Raw genomic sequence first — 17,369 nt, 5'->3', positions numbered from 1 at the left:
TTACCCGGAATCAGCTGAGGCCTTGTTCGGTTGATGGAGATTCAATCCCCTAGTGGATTCAATCCACGCAGGGGTTTGGTGACAGCCACCCCGTCACCCAATCCTCATTATTTCCTTTCCTTCTAATCCCCGTCACTTTAGATTCATTCGGTTAATCCCCAAAATCCCTAATCCTACAAATTCATAGTGTGAGAGGGGAAGGAAGATGAGGGGATGGTAGGGGCGTTGGATCTTACCGGCGAGATGGTCGCCATACGGAGAGGTGAGGGCCGCCGCCGCCGCCTCGAGGTTACCGCCGCGCCACCACTGCTGCCATCGAATCGCGGGAGAGACAGGGGTCGATTGAAGGACTCCGTTTTTTGTCTGTCGTTCGTCGGGCAGGGTTTGGTTTCCACGGCATGGGAGGAGAGGGTTTTTTCCCGGTGAAAACCCAGTGGTTTCGGAGGGAATAGGCCGGGGTTCGACCTCCGCCGGGTTTAACCGAACACACCTATATGACTGACCGGGATCCAACCCCCGCAGGGGTGAAACCCACGTGGATCGGGGGGGGGGGGGGGGGGGGGGTGTGAAGCAAAGCTGACCAGCTACTGGAGACTCTGCAGGAACAGACCACGGATTATGAATGTTAGTCCAGTTCATAACATCAGGGAGCGAGGAAAAGATTGAAGTCACGCAGAAAAAAAAAGAACAGGTCTAAGCATTAGCGTGCACGCAGATCGTTGTTCGTCCTCCTCTTGTGTTACGGAAGAGCAACAGTTCTTATTGGGATCATTACGCCTTGTCAATATTCTGAACCAGAGGTAAGACAAATGTACATCTTTGATGGAGGAGGAGGAGGTCAGTATTACCTCTAGTACCAAAAAAAAATGGCAGGGCCCGTCTCTAGAAAGGCAAGCAGGGGCTGCCACCACGGTTGAGGCCAGGAGGCGGAGGTGTTTATGGTCCAAAAGTGAGAGCAAGGCTGGGCTGAGAACCACATGAACCAGCTAGTCCGTAGCAACAACCTTGCTCCAGTTTGAAGTAATGATTTCTACTTTGAAAGGTATTTGCAGGATACGAGATAGCATAAGACTATAAGAGTATATTGTCCTGCACAAAAACAAGGAACAGGGAACAAACGCTGACATAAAAGAGAACAAACTCAGAAGTTCAACAGTGATACTGCAGTGCAATTCCGTTTCAAAAGTACTGCGGTGTAATGCAAGTGAGTGGACCTGTAATAAACATTAGCTCACATTCAGAAGAGCTGGACTGAATCTGAATAAGACAGGGCACCACATAGTGAACATAATTTTAGTAAGTGTTCGAGGCTAAGCAAGAACAAGAAAGGGCCAACTGAATTCAGGCTTAAAAACCTTAACGAGACCCTACAGAAAAAGGCTACGATTTTAATCATGTGTAACCAAAATGTTGATGCGGTAGGTTTACTTGGGAAGAAGAACAGTCTATACGGTCTATGCAAGTGGAAAATAATCACCAGTTGTCATGAATTGCCTGAAGACTGGCACTACTCTTACAATGCTTAATTCACTAGATTACAAATAAAGTATCCAAATATAAATTGAAGATGCTAACTGCTCTGCTTGAACGGTTGGTGAGATTCACCTGGTCACAGATAAATCAATCAGGATTCAGGAAATTCAATTTCTAAAATGCGTAGGCGACCAAAATTTCTTAAGTAGTTGATAAATCGCAAGGCTTTTTAGTAATCACATGCAGTTATAAGGCTCCAGTAAAATAAGTAACTCCCTATGAGCTATTATCAGTTTATCACATGTTTGTATGTGGATTCCCATATAAATAAGTAACTCCAGTGAAAAGTATATTTTTCGTCCCTTAACTCTTTACGAAAATTTACAAATGGTCCCTAAACTCCAAAACCAGCAAACTGCAGTCCCTCAACTTTTAAAACCGGATAAGTTTAGACCCTGATGCTGCTTTAGGTGGCTTCTTTGCTCACCGGTGTCATTTTTTACTCAAACTGGGCGGGACACACCTGCCAGTGACAGGAGATGCACAAAATATATAGTGGGACCCGTCTGTCAATGGTGGAAACGTGAAATAAATCAACGCGGCAAAAAATGCCGTGTAATAGTCGAACTGGGCACCTCCCACAGCGTCACACTGGAGCTAGCCACCTATCCAAAAATAACCTGATGTTGTATTGAGTGATACATGTTATATATTACTCCCTCTGTAAACTTGCATAAGATCATTAAGATCACTACTTCAGTGATCTAAACGATCTTATAAAAGTTTACAGAGGAAGTACTCAATATTTAGTTAGGGTGCACACACGAAGTCCACATGACCACACCTCACGCAGGGTGCACACACTCGAAATCAGCACCACACGCAGAGTGCACACACAACGGATATAAGTAGAAATGCAGAACAAATGGTACGTCTAAGTCAACTAGTTAGTTAGCTACTTATTAAATTTAAAAAGACTAATAACTACTTACATTATTTTTACCAATTTTGACATTTATATCTCTGTTGTATGAATTCGTACACATCAATATAGCTACTCCATCATGCACATGAGTCCAGAAAAAAAAAAGCGCAGAGTTGAATCAGCAAACACCTAATACAAATGCAAAAGCACGAGTCAAACTACTAATTAATTGAGAAAAACAAGGAAAATAAATACACAGCATGGCATAACTACTTATTCTTCAGTTTTAATTAGGAATAAAGAAAAAGAAATCGCTTTTAAATTAGTTAATTTTGAACACGTTTAATACCCCCGTATATAATATAAATCAATATATACCTCTATGTTAAGCACAAAACATCTCCTGGTGAGTGGCTAGCTTGTGCACTCTTTATGCTGGAGGTCTCAGGTTCGAACTATGCATTGTGCATTTTGTGTAAAGCTATTATTTTCGTTCTCCTGACGCTGACAAGTGGGACCCGCACATGATGTGTCCAGTTTTAGTAAAAAACTACTCCAGGTCAGCAAAGAAACCACACGAAGCAGCACCAGGGACTAAACTTATCCAGTTTTGAAAGTTGAGGGATTATAGTTTGCTGGTTTTGGAGTTTAGGGATCATTTGTAAACTTTCGAAAGAGTTGAGGGACTAAAAATGTACTTCTCCCGCATTATGCACGCAACGCCCGGTAACTTCATATGCCTAGAGCCCCTTTTAAGCATCTATGCGGCAAGAAGCGTGTTCATTAGTCCAATGCCCATAAACACTGCCTCCATCTGCAGCTTCATCGCATGCCCATGCTAAGAAAGTAACAACTAATGTTAAGATAATTATCCTTTTGCAGTTGCTTGTATATGAGCTCTTATCTGAGTAGAAATCTTGCCTCCAAAAAAAAAAGCCTTTTGGGGAATAGTATAATACAATGATTTATCATTTAATAAACTAATTGCATAAATGTATATCAAAATCTTCAGGTGCGAACACAGCGGTGACAGTATTCGCAGAAGTTCTCTATGTCTCAATGCAAATACCGGGTGTATATTTCCCTTGGAAAAAAAAGCATGTTTATGGAGAAGGTTGCATTTGCATGGATATGCACAAAAAATATAATATTAAGATAGTGCACTAAAGAATTGCACATGTGCATAAAATTGATGCAGGTATTCTAGTTGCTATAATTTGCTTCCCTCTCTGCAGATATCTAGAGTTATTGTGATAGCTTTGACAAACTCGGGGGTCTCTCTTCCGCGAACAATAGCAGATCGTGCAATCTACTCACACGAATGTAAAAACAACAGGTCCTCCGATGAATGGTAGTTTTTTCCCTGCACTGTTCTTGTTCTTCAAACCATCTTCTACAAGAATTGAGCACAGAACCACACAATGCTCACAGCGACATCACTTCAGGCGATCTGCTCAATCCTAATACATGTGATGCTAGCTCCTCATCACCATGTTGCTTCAGTAACTCCACCAAACAATCAGCGCAGGAAGCGTCAATGTGTATTCCCCTATCCATGACCTTCCTCGCCAACGCCGAGGCCTCAAGGACATGCCCCTCCTGACACAGCCCCAACAACACGTCAGCATAGACATCAGAATCACAGAGCACCCCATTCTCATCCATCAGTCTCAACCAACAGCAAGCATGCAACCACATTTTCCTCTGACACAGCTCCCTCGCCATTGCACTTCCTGCGAGCGGGCTCAGCTGCACCCCTGTCTTCATCATCCTCTGCGCGAGGCCTTCAGCTTCCCTTGTCATCCCAGCCACAGACAAGCCTACCAGAAGAACATTATAGCACTGCCCGCTTGACAAAGTTCCGTCAACGACCAAACGCTCCACCACATCATATGCCTTGGAAATCAAACCAGCCCCCCTGGCCGCGCAAAACCCATCGATCAGCGTCCGCACAAAAACGCGATTCGGCATCACCCCTCTAGCTACCATCCTATCCAGCACGCTCAGAGCTTCCACCATTCTCCCTTTTCGGCACAGGCATTTCGCCAAACACGTGTACGACACCACATTGGGCACACACCCAGCACCGAGTCTGCCACCCTCCATCTCCTCCAGCAGCCCCACTGCGGCATCCACATGACCAAAAGCGAGCATCCCGTCGAGCATCGCGGTGTAAACCACCACATTGGCCGCGCATCCAAACTCAGGCATTTTGTCAATCAGACAGCGGGCACCTTCGAAGTCGCCCCTGTACGCCAGCCTATGCACCGCGGTCACGATCAGGGGGACGGTCGGGTTGACGCCGGACCTGGACATGATGTCCAGAACGGCGGAGACATCACAATGCGAGCGTGCGGCGCGGAGGGCGGAGTGGAAGCAGGCCACGTCGGGCGCGAGGCCGGAGGATCGCATGTGGCGGAGGACGGCGAGTGAGACCGGGAAAAGGCCGGCATGAGTGGAGATGCCGAGGAGGAGGGCGTAGTGCGGGAGGGGCAGCGGGTGCGGGGAGGAGGAGAGGAGGAGGGGCACGGCGGAGGGGAGGTCCGGGAGCGAGGCGGCGAGCGAGGAGAGGGTGTGCGGGGAGGGGAGCGGCGGGGAGGGGGGCAGGCGCCAGAGCAGGAACCGGAGGGAGAGGAGCGGGGAGGGGAGGCGCGGCAGGAGGTCGGGGAGCGTGTGGAGGGGGAACGCGTCCGACCGAGACGGGAAGGCGCGGGAGCGGCGTGGACGAGGCCTCCGGCGAGCGGAGGACGGCGAGGAGGGTGGCGAGGTTGGGGTCGCTGTGGGTGGAGAGGCGGCGGAGGAGGGTTAAGCGCGGGGGCATCTGGTTTGGACGACGGAGCCAGGTTGGTCCGGCGCGGCGGCGCAGAAGGCAAGGCGAACCGGAACTGGAAGCGTCCGAACGAGACGCCTGAAGTGAGCGTAAAATGGGCAGGCCCAATCTGGCGAGCTCACTTGAGATTTTTCTTTTCTTCTCCATAAACTGCCTGTTGGATGATTTTTCTTTTCGAAAACGATCCAAATCTATTATCAAAGTTCGCCAGAAGTACAAAGCATCTCAAACATAATAAAAATTACATCGAGATTCTGAGACCACCGAACGACCACTACCGCCGTCAGAACGAGCCGGCGATGCGCCGTTGTCGCCGCTCCCGTACCGGAGCCGGCTTGACCTTGTCGATGACAGCCGGGAAGTCTTCGTGCACGTGCCTCTAAGGACCAGCACCATGTAGGCGCAGTCGTCGTCGTTGAACCCCTGAATAGATCTGAAACACCTGACACCAAATCCCGCCATATGACGAGAAACCCTAACCTCACCGTCCCAAGGAGTTTTCAAGTTCATATTTAAAAAAAAGTTTATGTATATTAAAAAATGTTCAACATATACTGAAAATAGCTCATCGTGTATATTTTCAAAAAGTTCAGCTCTATAAAAAAAGTCAGCATATGCTAAATAATTCATCGTACATTAATTTTTTTGTCGCTGCTATATCTCACTTATAGTGAGAATATCTCTCATCTTTCTGGAGGTTTTTCCTCCTCTATAGTTTTCCGGGGCATACGATGACGTCACATGTGCCGCGTACCCTCTTGGAGGCATCATTTTGGAGATGGTCTTGGCTGGAGGGAGCCGTAGTGTCGCAGTTGTCGCTTCTTTGTCTCTTTGTTGCCCTGATTTGGGTGGTTGAGGCATGGAGACCGTGTGTAGTGGTGGGCAGCGCAGATTCTCTACTGTGGTGTGGTTTTGCAGAGATGGCGCACGGTGTCAACGCCGGTGACAATGGCAAATGGTGTGAATATCCCTGCCATGGTTGCTTGATGAAGTTTTTGGCGGCGGACCGCGGACCGATGCCACTGCCATTGCCATCATCGCTGGATCAGGTGGTGGAAAACGACCTGGAATGTCCATTAGTCAAACTGGGCATTTTCTTTGTGTCGGCGATCTTCAGGACAAGCACATCTCCTTATCAATCTTAAGACATACACATCTGCTTGAGGGCATCATCCCGTTCATCCCAAAATCTGAAATCCGAGACCTTCAGTTCTCAAGAGTCATAATGACAACCATAACGGGCCAAAAAAGTACTCCCTCAGTCTTGTCCCAAGCTTATCTCTTAAATGGATGCACTTGATGCTAGATACATCCATGTGAGGGACAAGCTTTTATCAGACGGAGGGTATCATATGTACACTGCCATTAAACAAGACCATTTTTCACTGAGCCGTAGATCCATTTTAAACAATATACCACTGATCCAAAAAAAAAGGCAGTCGAGGAATACAACAACATCCAACCTTATAATTGACCACAAAGAGCTAACTGACGAGCAAAAGACACATGACCACAACAGCTCTCCCTATAGGCTATAGTTACCACCTCAGTACGAAATTCTGCAGTTACGATCTCCCCCACACATCGATAAACATGTTACCGTGTCCTCATATATTTTATCCCGCTGTGCAAACTAATGGCATGCACACTCTCCGGTTGTTGCTAAATGGCTGTGCTACGCTGTACTGTTGATCAGCAGAAGACTAGATAGAATGTTCAACCTGGGAGCCCTGGGTGCTACGAAGCATAGTTTATCAGCCACTCCAGACTCTGCGCGAAAAGATTGCACAGCAGAAGGAATGTTAGTCGTCGTGGCAGCCCAAAAATTCAGTTACATAAGTTTCTGCACGCTGTCAGTTCAGATGGTTCCAAGAACAAGGATGCGAGGGAGGGATCGAACCATTAAACATTCAGGCAGATCGTCATCCTTCGTCCTCGAGTGAGTCTGCATTACGCGAAGAGCAAAGTGGTCAGGCGTTTCTAGTCTTCGTTAGCATCGGTAGGTCTTACGGAAGTTCTGAACGTGAACGATAGAAGACATAAGAGAAATGCATAGCTTTGATGGTGGAGTGAGTTCAGATCATTTACCTCCATTACCCGATGGCACGAGGACTCCTTGTCGGTGGCAAGGCAGGCAAGGGCCACCACCGAGGCTGCCACGGTCGAGGGCCAGTAGGAGAGGTGCTTATGGTCCAGAAGTGTGAGCAGGGCCAGGTGCTTGGCCAGATCCTCCACTTTGTCGTCTGCTTTTGCTGCCTTCAGATAGAACCTGCAGAATTAGAAAACGAAAAGTGAACTGTTAGTGTTGGCTTCTCGTTCAGTTTTGCTCGGCCTGGCACAGACGAGAATGCAGGAAACATGTAGTACCAGAGAAAATTGTGGACTGTCGTGACGAAGCATTGGAAGTCGAGGACCTCCTGAACCAGCCACTCCATGGCGACGACCTCGCTCCGGCTGTAAAGGTTGATCCCTACCATGAAAGACTTCTGCATGATGCTGAAAGAGATTACACACACAGTGAGATTACATTGTGCTGAATGGAGGCAAAGATGAGGCAGCAAATGGTGATCCCAGAGATAATTAATTCAGAAGTTCGACAATGATACTGCAGTGCAACGTAAATAGGTGGACTAGTAAAGAAGAATATGTCATGCTGTTCTGAAGCACTCTATCTTTCTGCATAGTAATGTACTGTGTGCCACTTCTTTTTTTCTTCAGACGTGGTCAAGAATAAGAAAATATCACCAGAATTAAGGCTCAAAAACTTCAACAAAACCACAAAAAGGGCTCTGTTTTCTCTTGCAAGTTATGTAATCACGTGCAACCAGAAAGTTGATGCATAATAGGTTTACTTGGGAAAAGAATAGATAAAACTCTGCCAAGGACTGTCTAACCAAGTCAAAATGGGCACTAAATAATGGTAACTGCCTGAAGTACAAACTAAAATTAGGATCTTATGGTAGCATCACTTTTATGTTCCAAATCGAAGATGAGAACTACTATGCTCAAGTGGTTGGCGAGAGCGACCTGATTGCAGGCGAATGAATTAGGAAAGTCAATTATGCTCAACATCAACATTTCCTAATGTAAGTACTCCCAAGTAATAGCATGCAGAGATAAGCCTTTAATGAGAAAATTAGACATTCTATATGAGCTATTATCACTTGTTTGTATGGTTTTGCCACGGGATTAACCAATGACAGCTTTCAACAAAATCAAGGTATCCCCTGCGCACTTGCTAAGGTCTATCAAATGCCCAATTAAGTTATATTGAAATGAACTCTGGCAAATAGAGAAGAAAATGCATCATAGAAGAGCTTAGTAAGGATTTAACAGTATTGTACTACAACCATCTGAGGAAAGAATAGGAAACTACGCTGAAACTTGGACCTGAATTAAAAGGATGCGTTTATTTGAAGCTTCTTTTGTTGCAGGGATGCTTGAAGCTGTATTTCAGTAAGCAATGCATAACATGGTATAAACCTTAACCCTACCATACGTCAACAACATGGAGTAGTACTCGTACTGAAAGAGGGGAATAAGAAAATATACCATGCACACATTTTACCGAATCAGAATGAACATGTAGCACAAAGGGAGCTCAATACCTATTGTATGGCTGGTTCTCTTCGATGCGGGTGGCTAGGGTGATGCAGGCAATGCCCAGCAACTGCACATTCCTAGAGCCCTGTAGGTATCCACGTGTCAAGAAGTGGTCCATCAGTCCAATTCCCAGGAACAATGTCTCTGGCTGCAGCTCTGTCACATGCCCATGCTACAAAATTCATGGGAAACAGCTATTATTTGCAAGTTGCAGATACATTTTTATCTGAGAACAGTCAAATCCTCATAGTATATGTACAAGGATCTCATCATTTTAATATCTAGTTGCGTATCAAAATCTTCAGGTCAAAACACGGTGCCGACAGTATTCTCAGAAGTTCTCTCAAGTCTTAACGCAAAAATCAAGTGCATACAGAAGCTTAGATTTGAATGGAATGGTATAGCCCCGCAAAAAAAAGAATGGAATGGTATAGAAGGGGCATATACGGACAATGCACTCAGGAGTTGCATATCTACATAGAAATGATGCTGGTATCCTGATTGCTACAATGTGCCTCCTATCCTAGGCATGAAGAGTTGAAGACCATAAGCTAATCAAATAGCAAATGGTTTACTGAATAACTTTGCAGCATAACTGAAGATATTTCCCTTTCCAAACACTGAATGTCAAAATGTTAAAACAAACACCTCCTCAAAATTAATGTCGTGAGCAATCTACTAATCAGAATGTTGTACAATAACATTTTGTTACAACAGTTTCGAAAAAACAACAACACAGGATCAGTCTGCACAACAAACAATGTCTGTGAGCAATCTACTAATCAGAATGTTGCACAATAATATCTTCGACAGTAGACAACTATCCCCTGCAAAATTTAAGAAGGTGCATAGCTGGATCTGCTGCCTTAGCACGCCGAACACACACACACACACACACACACACACGAGATCAACCACACAACCACAGTGCCTTTAGAACAGATATCATTCAGAGAACTAAACCAACACTGAATCTGCAGTACAATGTGACTTCATAGTAAATTACCAGCACAATACCAACTCATGACTGTAAATCTGTAAGGCGAGCTTGTACCATAAATTGGAATTGAGCTAAAGTGGAGTCGCGGTATACATGTAGAATGCAGAGTACAGCGCTGGTGTACACTGACCTCGATAATCCAGTTCACCATGACAGAACGCTGCTCCACGACGTGACGGCCAGAGTTGCCTGACATGGAGGCGTACACCTCTGTGTAGTCGCACGCCACCACTCCCCGCCGTTCGCGCCGCCGGAACTGCTCGTAGCTCTCCTCGTCCTCCAAGTCATCGAACTGCTTCCACTGACACAAACATTCCAACGAAGCCACCAAATCAGATCAAACACCGCACTGATCTCGCAGAGAGACCCAATTTCAAACAGATTTTAAGGGGAACTGCGTGGAACCGGCTCACCTCTGGGATGGGGACGGCGTCGGCGACGGCGTGCGCCTTGTGTTGCACACAGGGGACGAACTGCTTGGCGTAGTCGAGGAAGAGGGAGAAGGTGTAGGAAGGGGGGGCGCCGTCGTCGTCGTCGTCGTCCTCGGAGGAGGAGGAAGAGGAGGTGTCGAGCAGGGGGGTGAGGGAGTAGTCAGTGCAGGGGCTGGGAGCACTGAGCACCTCCTCCTCCGCGTCGGACTGCGTGAGCTCGTCGCAGGCCGAAGAGTACTCCGTCGCCTCGGCGTCGTCGGCGAGCAGCTCGGGGCAGGCGAGGTCGGGGTGGAGGACGGAGCGGAGGCACGACGACTCGGAGGCCTCGACCTCCGCGGGGCGCGCCGTGGCGCCGCCGATGACCTCCGAGCACTCGGAGGCGGCGGGCCGCGCGTCGCCCGAGTCCTGGCGCCTCGGCCTCTTCTCCGGGCGCTGCGCCGCGGCGAGGGCGGCGGAGGAGATGGCGGTGGTGGTGGAGACGACCTCGCTGCGGAAGGAGGAGGAGGCCGATGTGGAGGACTCCGCGGGCCGCTTCCCCGCCATCGCCGCCGCGATCTGGGCTGGGAGCGGAGCAGCCGCGTCCCTCCGGCGGCGGAAGGGGTGGGAGCGCGGCCTCGTGGGCACCGGCGCGAGCATGGTGGGAGGCATGGCGTGCGCGTGGGTGCGTGTGTGCGTGTGGCCACGGCTAGGTGCTCTCTGATTTGGCTTGGTTATATAGCCGTGAGGCCGTCGACAGCGGGGAGGAAGGGGAGGGGAATGGGGGTGCCGTGCCGCAGGAGGATGAGCGCACCTCACAGACCGATCGCTTCATTTGAATTTGAACTTCCGAAGCTTTGCTGAGGAAGCCAAGGGCACGGAGCTACGGCTACGCCCGGTGCACATGCACCGCCCGATATGGCCCCACCTCCTGTCAGCACAGATCCGTGGACCCCTCGCAGCAGAGGACCCACGTTCTTTTTTTTCTTTTGATGGGAGAAGACCCACGTTCTAGAACTGTACTACGAACGATCCCGTTTCCGATCGAAACAGAAGGCGGCTGCTTCCGCCGGTGCGTCCGTGGGAATGTCGTGTTTTTTTTTTTTGACAAAAGAGAGCATTCTCTCCGATTTCCATTAAAAAAAATCACCATGTCTTACGATAAAGCGAGAAGAAGCTAAAGATGCAACATAAAACTCCGCCCCCTATGCAACTGTCACTACCCTATTAAGGAGGGAAGGAAAGCCATCCCTTCCCTCCCAAACCACCTCAAGGTAATAACCTGCGGGAGTGGTCTGAGGCCTGGATTCAAAACAAGAACCCAGCCCCAAAACAGAAACATGTTTGTTTTTTCAGACAGAGACATACATCATGATTAGAGTCTTTTATCATCATCAGAAGAACATAGGCTAACTGAGGAAACGAAGGAAGCAAGCTAAAAAGTAGTGGAAGCAGTTTATTTCATCGCAGCAACGGACTCGTCCTGAAGTAGATTAGCGTCACCCCAGGATTCTCCCAGTCTTCAGGCGCCACCCATGGGCTGCTTTGAACACTTCTTCCGCCACCTCGCTTACTTGCTTCACTCCAGCCTTCATCATCTTACTTCTTGCGGGGTTTGTCTGCAAAATATTCCAATCATTTAGATTTTTGAGAAACAAGTTGACAGGTACACAAGGATCATTCACCCTGTTGTTATCAAAGATAATGTTGTTCCTAAGCTTCCAAATAGTCCAGCATATCGCTGAAACGCTTATCATGACCAAACCCTTTTCATCTTTTTCAAAGGTCTTTACCCAGGTTTTCATTGTCGCATCCAGAGTTTCTGGAATGTTTCTCAAATTGAAAGCACATTTCAAAATGTTCCACAACAATCTAGCAACTGAACAAGATAGAAAAAGGTGATTGATATTTTCTTTACGTCCACAGAAAGGACATCTATCATCCCCTTTCCACCCCCTACGGAGTAGATTGTCTTTGGTAAGTATACTATTCCTAAGAGCCAACCACATAAACACCTTAATTCTGGGTGGCATTTTAATCTTCCACATGTAAAGGTGTGGATATTTGACACCATTTTCAATCAAATGTTTGTAAAAGGATTTTACAGTGTATACTCCTTTTTTGGTCAAAGACCACTTTACCTCATCTTTATCCTCATTTAGAGTCACCGAACTACAAACTTCTTTAATATGTTCCCATAATTCTCTAGCATCTCCTATCAGAGTTCTCCTAAAATGCACATTATCTAAGCTGTTTTCAAACACCTCTTTAACTGTTTTCTTTTTATCTAAACAAAGCTCGTAGAGTCTAGGGAAGTTTTTACTTAGTGGGGCAGAGCCAATCCACCAGTCTTCCCAAAAGCGTGTTTTATCTCCATTTCCAATTCTAAACTTGCACAGAGAGGTAAAATGATCTCTATGTTTCAGTACCTCCCTCCAAAACTGGGAATCTCCCTGTTTGGCCAGTACAGTACCCAGATTTTTATTTTTAACATATTTTTTCCAAATAACATCTTGCCACAACCCCTCAGTTGTGTATAATTTCCACCACCATTTACATAGCAATGCTTTGTTCATATATGTAAGATTTTGAATTCCCAACCCCCCATATCTTTTGGTCTGCATACCTCAGACCATTTTACTAAATGGTATTTTCTTTTTTGATCATTCTCCTGCCATAGAAGTCTGGCTCTAAAGAAATCCATGCGTTTTTCTACCCCAACGGGGAGCCCATAAAAGGACATCATAAAGTAAGGTATGCTCGTCAGAGACGACTGAATCAGGATTAGCGAGCATATACACATGCCAAGTTGTCTCCTACCCAGATCCTCAACACACACACAAAAAAGTTGTCTCGTACACTGCACGCGATAGTTTTGGGTATTAGATCATCTTCAACAGGCGTGCAATGAGCGGCACGCTAAAACAGTTTTTTGGGCGTGAAAATAACGGTTTTTTGCGCGCGACAGGGCGCTGGCTCCAGCAGCGGCTGCAAAAAATTGCGCGCGCGATCCGCTCCAATAGACGCTGCAAAAAAAGGCGCGCGCGAGCAACCAGAACACAAACCAGTTCAACCAAATAGATAATTCAACGATACAAATAGCAAAGTTCAACCAAACACAAACTAGTCCAATACAAATAGCAAAGTTCTACCAAACAGCACAAACTAGAAACTACGGGGACTACTCCGAGTCGTCCTCCTCCTCCTCCTCGCTTGTGTCGTCCGACGTATCAAGAAACGCGTCTTCCCAACGATCATCGTTGTCGGAGAAGAATGATGCCTGTCGCAGATCACACTGTGATATCGCCAGTGCCTTCCTACAACGCATGTCCGCCCATTCCGCGCGCCGCCTTGCCCTCCTCTCCGCCTAGAAGGCGTTCTCGTTGGCGCCGTCCTCCGGGTGGCGCTGGCGCCACTCCGCCATGGCTCGCTCGTCTGCCTCGGCGATGAGGAGGCGGCGCTGCTGTCGACGGTGTTCCTGACGGTTGGCGTCAGTTACTAGCCCGGCGGAGGGGCGAGGTCCTGCGCTTGCTCGCGCGTCCAGGCGTCCTGTAAGTTCATCTGTGCGCGAGGCCTCGAGAGGCACCACGCCGCCGCGTCGTACGCGCGGGCGGCCTCGTGGGCGGTGTCGAAGGTGCCAAGGCCGAGGCGCACGTCGCCGGACCGAATCTCGACGTAGAAGGTGCCGGAGGGGCGCGCGTGTACGTCGCGGTAGCCCGAAGCTCCCCGGCGGCGCGGCGGCATGGTGGCACGGTGGTGGTGTTGGGGAACGTACTAATTTCAAAAAAATTCCTACGCACACGCAAGATCATGGTGATGCATAGCAACGAGAGGGGAGAGTGTTGTCTACGTACCCTCGTAGACCATAAGCGGAAGCGTTGTGAAAACGTGGTTGATGCAGTCATACATCTTCACGATCGACCGATCCTAGCACCGAAGGTACGGCACCTCCGCGGACTGCACACATTCAGCACGATGGCGTGATGACGGTGATGATGACGTTACCGACGCAGGGCTTCGCCTAAGCACCGCTACGATATGACCGAGGTGGATTATGGTGGAGGGGGCACCGCACTGGGCTTGAAACAATCAACTTGTATGTTCTAGGGTGCCCCTGCCCCCGTATATAAAGGAGCAAGGGGGGAGGCCGGCCGGCCCTTGGGGCGCGCCAGGAGAGGAGGAGTCCTCCTCCTAGTACAAGTAGGACTCCCCTTTCCTACTCCTACTAGGAGGGGGAAAGGAAGGAGGAGAGGGAGAAGGAAAGGGGGGCGCCGCCCCCCCTTCCCTAGTCCAATTCGGACCAGAGGGGGAGGGGGCATGCGGCCTGCCCTGGCCGGCCCTCTCTCTCCACTAAGGCCCATGTGGCCCATTAGTTCTCCCGGGGGGTTCCGGTAACCCTCCGGCACTCCGGTTTTCTCCGAAACCACCCGGAACACTTCCAGTGTCCGAATATAGCCGTCCAATATATCAATCTTTATGTCTCGACCATTTCGAGACTCCTCGTCATGTCCGTGATCATATCCGGGACTCCAAACTACCTTCGGTACATCAAAACACATAAACTCATAATACCTATCGTCACCGAACGTTAAGCGTGCGGACCCTACGGGTTCGAGAACTATGTAGACATGACCGAGACACGTCTCCGGTCAATAACCAATAGCGTAACCTGGATGCTCATATTGGTTCCTACATATTCTACGAAGATCTTTATCGGTCAAACCGCATAACAACATACGTTGTTCCCTTTGTCATCGGTATGTTACTTGCCCGAGATTCGATCGTCGGTATCTCAATACCTAGCTCAATCTCGTTACCGACAAGTCTCTTTACTCGTTCCGTAATGCATCATCCCGCAACTAACTCATTAGTCACATTGCTTGCAAGGCTTATAGTGATGTGCATTACCGAGAGGGCCCAGAGATACCTCTCCGACAATCAGAGTGACAAATCCTAATCTCGATCTATGCCAACTCAACAAGTACCATCAGAGACACCTGTAGAGCACCTTTATAATCACCCAGTTATGTTGTGATGTTTGGTAGCACACAAAGTGTTCCTCCGGTGTTCGGGAGTTGCATAATCTCATAGTCATAGGAACATGTATAAGTCATGAAGAAAGCAATAGCAATATACTAAACGATCAAATGCTAAGCTAACGGAATGGGTCAAGTCAATCACATCATTCTCTAATGATGTGATCCCGTTAATCAAATGACAACTCATGTCTATGGCTAGGAAACTTAACCATCTTTGATTCAACGAGCTAGTCAAGTAGAGGCATACTAGTGACACTCTGTTTGTCTATGTATCCACACATGTACTAAGTTTCCGGTTAATACAATTATACCATGAATAATAAACATTTATCATGATATATGGAAATATAAATAACAACTTTATTATTGCCTCTAGGGCATATTTCCTTCAGTCTCCCACTTGCACTAGAGTCAATAAACTAGTTCACATCGCCATGTGATTTAACACGAATAGTTCACATCACCATGTGATTAACACCCATAGTTCACATCGCCATGTGACCAACACTCAAAGGGTTTACTAGAGTCAGTAATCTAGTTCACATCGCCATGTGATTAACACTCAAAGAGTACTAAGGTGTGATCATGTTTTGCTTGTGAGAGAAGTTTAGTCAACGGGTCTGTCAAATTCAGATCCGTATGTTTTTTGCAAATTTCTATGTCTACAATGCTCTGCACAGAGCTACTTTAGCTAATTGCTCCCACTTTCAATATGTATCTGGATTGTGACTTAGAGTCATCTAGATCGGTGTCAAAGCTTGCATTGACGTAACTCTTTACGACGAACTCCTTATCACCTCCATAACCGAGAAATATTTCCTTAGTCCTCTAAGGATAATTTTTGACCGTTGTCCAGTGATCTACTCCTAGATCAAAATTGTACTTCCTTGCCAAACTAAGGGCAGGGTATACAATAGGTATGGTACACAACATGGCATAGTTTATAGAACCTATGGCTGAGGCATAGGGAATGACTTTCATTCTCTTTTTATTTTCTCCGGTGGTAGGGCTTTGAGTCTTACTCAACTTCACACCTTGCAACACAGGCAAGAACTCTTTCTTTGACTGTTCCATTTTGAACTACTTCAAAAAACTTGTCAAGGTATGTACTCATTGAAAAACTTATCAAGCGTCTTGATCTATCTCTATAGATCTTGATGCTCAATATGTAAGCAGCTTCACCGAGGTCTTTCTTTGAAAAACTCCTTTCAAAACACTCCTTTATGCTTTCCAGAAAATTCTACATCATTTCCGATCAACAATATGTCATTCACATATACTTATCAGAAAGGCTGTTGTGCTCCCACTCGCTTTCTTGTAAATACAGGCTTCACCGCAAGTCTGTATAAAACTATATGCTTTGATCAACTCATCAAAGCGTATATTCCAACTCCGAGATGCTTGCACCAGTCCATAGATGGATCGCATGAGCTTGCACATTTTGTTAGCACCTTTAGGATCGACAAAACCTTCTGGTTGCATCACATACAACTCTTCTTTAAGAAATCCATTAAGGAATGTAGTTTTGACATCCATTTGCCAGATTTCATAAAATGTGGCAATTTGCTAACATGATTCAGACATACTTAAGCATCGCTACGAGTGAGAAAATCTCATCGTAGTCAACACCTTGAACTTTGTCAAAACCTTTTTTCGACAAGTCTAGCTTTGTAGATAGTAACACTACTATCAGCGTCTGTCTTCCTCTTGAAGATCCATTTATTTTCTATGGCTTACCGATCCTCGAGCAAGTCGGCCAAAGTCCACACTTTGTTCTCATACATGGATCCCATCTCAGATTTCATGGCCTCAAGCCATTTCGCGGAATCTGGGCTCATCATCGCCTCCTCATAGTTCGTAGGTTCGTCATGGTTAAGTAACATGACCTCCAGAACATGATTACCGTACCACACTGCTGCGGATCTCACTCTGGTTGACCTATGAGGTTCGGTAGTAACTTAATCTGAAGTTACATGATCATCATCATTAGCTTCCTCACTAATTGGTGTAGGAGTCACAGGAACAGATTTCTGTGATGAACTACTTTCCAATAAGGGAGCAGGTACAGTTACCTCATCAAGTTCTACTTTCC

General features: G+C 47.0%; 1 protein-coding gene and 1 pseudogene across 1 annotated transcript; both read right to left on the bottom strand.

Moving 5' to 3' along the window:
- Positions 1-3,724: 3,724 nt before the first annotated feature.
- LOC123100154 (pentatricopeptide repeat-containing protein At5g47360-like) lies at positions 3,725-5,321 on the bottom strand (annotated as a pseudogene).
- Positions 5,322-6,608: 1,287 nt separating this feature from the next.
- LOC123100153 (cyclin-SDS-like) lies at positions 6,609-11,053 on the bottom strand. Its single transcript, XM_044522126.1, has 7 exons — positions 10,245-11,053; positions 9,962-10,132; positions 8,837-9,003; positions 7,596-7,724; positions 7,317-7,497; positions 7,129-7,173; positions 6,609-6,998 (listed from the first exon to the last, which is right to left on the bottom strand). Exons 1-7 carry the CDS (start codon positions 10,908-10,910, stop codon positions 6,966-6,968), a joined length of 1,392 nt encoding a protein of 463 aa, XP_044378061.1. The 5' UTR covers positions 10,911-11,053; the 3' UTR covers positions 6,609-6,965.
- Positions 11,054-17,369: the final 6,316 nt, after the last annotated feature.

This window comes from Triticum aestivum, chromosome 4D, assembly GCF_018294505.1.
Source record: "Triticum aestivum cultivar Chinese Spring chromosome 4D, IWGSC CS RefSeq v2.1, whole genome shotgun sequence".
In the NCBI taxonomy this organism is placed as follows: domain Eukaryota; kingdom Viridiplantae; phylum Streptophyta; class Magnoliopsida; order Poales; family Poaceae; genus Triticum; species Triticum aestivum.
Note: the sequence above shows the minus strand (reverse complement) of the source record. Positions and strands in the feature narration are given on the sequence as shown.

Excerpts from the sequence above, each read along its gene's own strand:
- LOC123100153 (XM_044522126.1), bottom strand. The coding sequence starts at position 10,910 with ATGCCTCCCACCATGCTCGCGCCGGTGCCCACGAGGCCGCGCTCCCAC. Across the intron at positions 9,004-9,961 it reads TGGTGAACTGGATTATCGAG|CATGGGCATGTGACAGAGCT; the intron begins GTCAGTGTACAC and ends TGAATTTTGTAG. Across the intron at positions 7,498-7,595 it reads ACAGTCCACAATTTTCTCTG|GTTCTATCTGAAGGCAGCAA; the intron begins GTACTACATGTT and ends CTAATTCTGCAG.